The 2,369-nt window shown below is 34.2% G+C and overlaps 1 protein-coding gene across 1 annotated transcript in view; it reads left to right on the forward strand.

Moving 5' to 3' along the window:
- Positions 1–2,369, forward strand: part of LOC106464297 (Down syndrome cell adhesion molecule-like protein Dscam2) — a 98,783-nt gene that overhangs the window by 56,503 nt on the left and 39,911 nt on the right. Inside the window, exon 12 of the mRNA XM_022391995.1 lies at positions 1,105–1,278. Within this exon, the coding sequence (XP_022247703.1) occupies positions 1,105–1,278 (174 nt within the window). The remainder of the gene's footprint in view (positions 1–1,104; positions 1,279–2,369) is intronic.

The raw sequence follows: 2,369 nt of genomic DNA on the forward strand, positions 1-2,369 counted from the left end.
TCAAGTAATTACACTCTCTTTCCGTTGCTTGTTCTAGTTATCCGTGTTTAAGGTGATTTTAAAAAGGTGTCGATATGCACGTATTTGCAGAATATTTTGTATGTGTGTCTGTAATTACGACAAAGATACCAAGGCTATCTGCCTCTGACCATAGTTTTAAACTACTGACCTAGGGAAGGCAGCCAATCAGCAGCACTCTAATTCCCACCATTCACGGAAAGGGATTTACTGTCACTCTTATAATGCACACACACAGAGCCTAAAATGGTGGTGGAGGGGATTACATTATGGTGGCTCACGGATTTGAACCAGAGCTCTACCACAGGTCAAACTGCGACCACATTTATAGGAAGGAGAGGTGTTTTTTTTCGAGAAATAGGAGCAGCGATCTGAGATGAAACATATATAATTGCAGAGACACTAAAACCAAACGCATTTTTGTGAGAAATCAAATATATTTTCTGCCGGTATGTCATACTGCCATGTTTCTTCTTACAGGGGCATACCTCTCCACTCTAGCCACTGCTATACAGACAAATTTATCTCCAGAAATTTAGATAAAGAACCTGATTAGGTTGATGTTATTCTCAAGTTCGATAAAAATACAAGCTTATTGACTAAGCGAAACCAATTAAAAATTTCAATCATAAAGCACGTGACCATTTTTGTACGACAATTTGAAAACTTGTTATAAAATCTGTAATATATTTCAGAACTATTGTATACAGATTGTGCTCCTATAAAATAGTATTTTACATATTATTAGAAATAACAAAAGTTAATGAAAAAAGTTTTAATGTATTCTGAAAATGTAACTCACTATATTTATAACTTGGGAACATTAAATAATCATAGTTCATATGAATAATTGTAAAAAATTATCCTTTATCGATGGAATTTCTTTAGTAATGTGTAACCATACTAACTAGAATAGACTTAACATTACCGTTAAAAGTATAAAACTGTAGCACCAAATATGTATTATCTTAGAAACCCCATAAAAATAGTTAAAATAAATATAAATATGTGATACTTTTTTCACTTTCTATTATATAAGATTTATCTTGGATTATTCAATCAGAATCTTTTTTTTTTTTTTTGTAGGAGAGAAACCGGTGGATTTTAGAGAGATTGGACCAAGTTATAAAATGCAAGTTTATGGAAATGGAAGTTTGGTTATCCAAGAAACAGAAATCACTGACAGTGGTTACTATATGTGTCAAGCTAATAATGGGATAGACGAAGGTCTAAGTAAAGTCATATTTCTTAAAGTACACGGTAAGTAATTTGTTAAGCCTAAGTAAATCCGTGTTGTTGAAAATACGTGGTAATTGGTTTGCTAGGCCTAACTATAAGTCGTGCTTTTTGAAAACACGATGGATAGTACACGGTGATTAGCTAGGCTTAAGCACGGATGTATTTCTGAATGCACACAGTAATTGTTTTGTTATGTATTGTGCATACCCTTTAACCGAGAATAATATTAAAACAAATATATTTCTGAAAATACTCGCTAATTCTATTGTTTCCAAAAGTAGGGGAGACCAGAGCTAGTTGTTACGATTTTTAGAAAAAGTCCAATATCTAGCGAAATAACCCGAATCATACATTGAAATTGAATGAAAGTGAAAGATAAATATGTACTTTATCAAAATTATGTATTCTGTATTGAACAAAATTGGTAACATAAATGATTTCGTAAATATTTTGAAGTATAGTCAAGTGTAACAATATGCCCCAGATGCGGGGTAAGTTGATATAATAGGTGGGGCATGTTGTTATTGTAACAGGTCAGCGCTCAGGTGAGCTTTATTGTTGGAGTTTCAATTAAAACCAACCTGTACACCAAATTTATTTGTTGGAGGATTTTGTCGTGACGAGTGGAGCCACAAGTCGCTAACTCCCGGAGTTTACAGTTAGACTAAAGAATATGAGTCTCAGACCAGCAATAATATTCAGAGTAATCTTTATTAACTTTTAATAACAGTTTCTTATTATAAAACTCAACATTCAAATCTTTAAACAGTAATAATAAACTTTAATACTTCTTGCAAAGACTGATCAAGAGAGAGAAATACTTACTGGAGAGTTGGAACTTTTGAAGCAGTGGCTATGTAGTTGGATCTCAACTGCATTTTTTCGGCTTGAACTGCCTGGAAACTAGTGGAAGTTTCTTGATGGCTGGAGAGTTCTGATTTTGCAGCTCCTGACATGGGTTTTTAAAGCAAAATTTCTCTGTATCCTGGCGGGCATCTAAATAGGACACAGCATCACCCACAAGTAGTGTGGTGCTCCAATTGGATGCTTCCAGGTACCAAACCAAAGCCCTCAGGTTATTGGTCATGGTTAACTGATGTTAGCCTGTCGCC

The sequence above is a fragment of the Limulus polyphemus genome, unplaced genomic scaffold, assembly GCF_000517525.1.
Source record: "Limulus polyphemus unplaced genomic scaffold, Limulus_polyphemus-2.1.2 Scaffold1614, whole genome shotgun sequence".
NCBI lineage: Eukaryota > Metazoa > Arthropoda > Merostomata > Xiphosura > Limulidae > Limulus > Limulus polyphemus.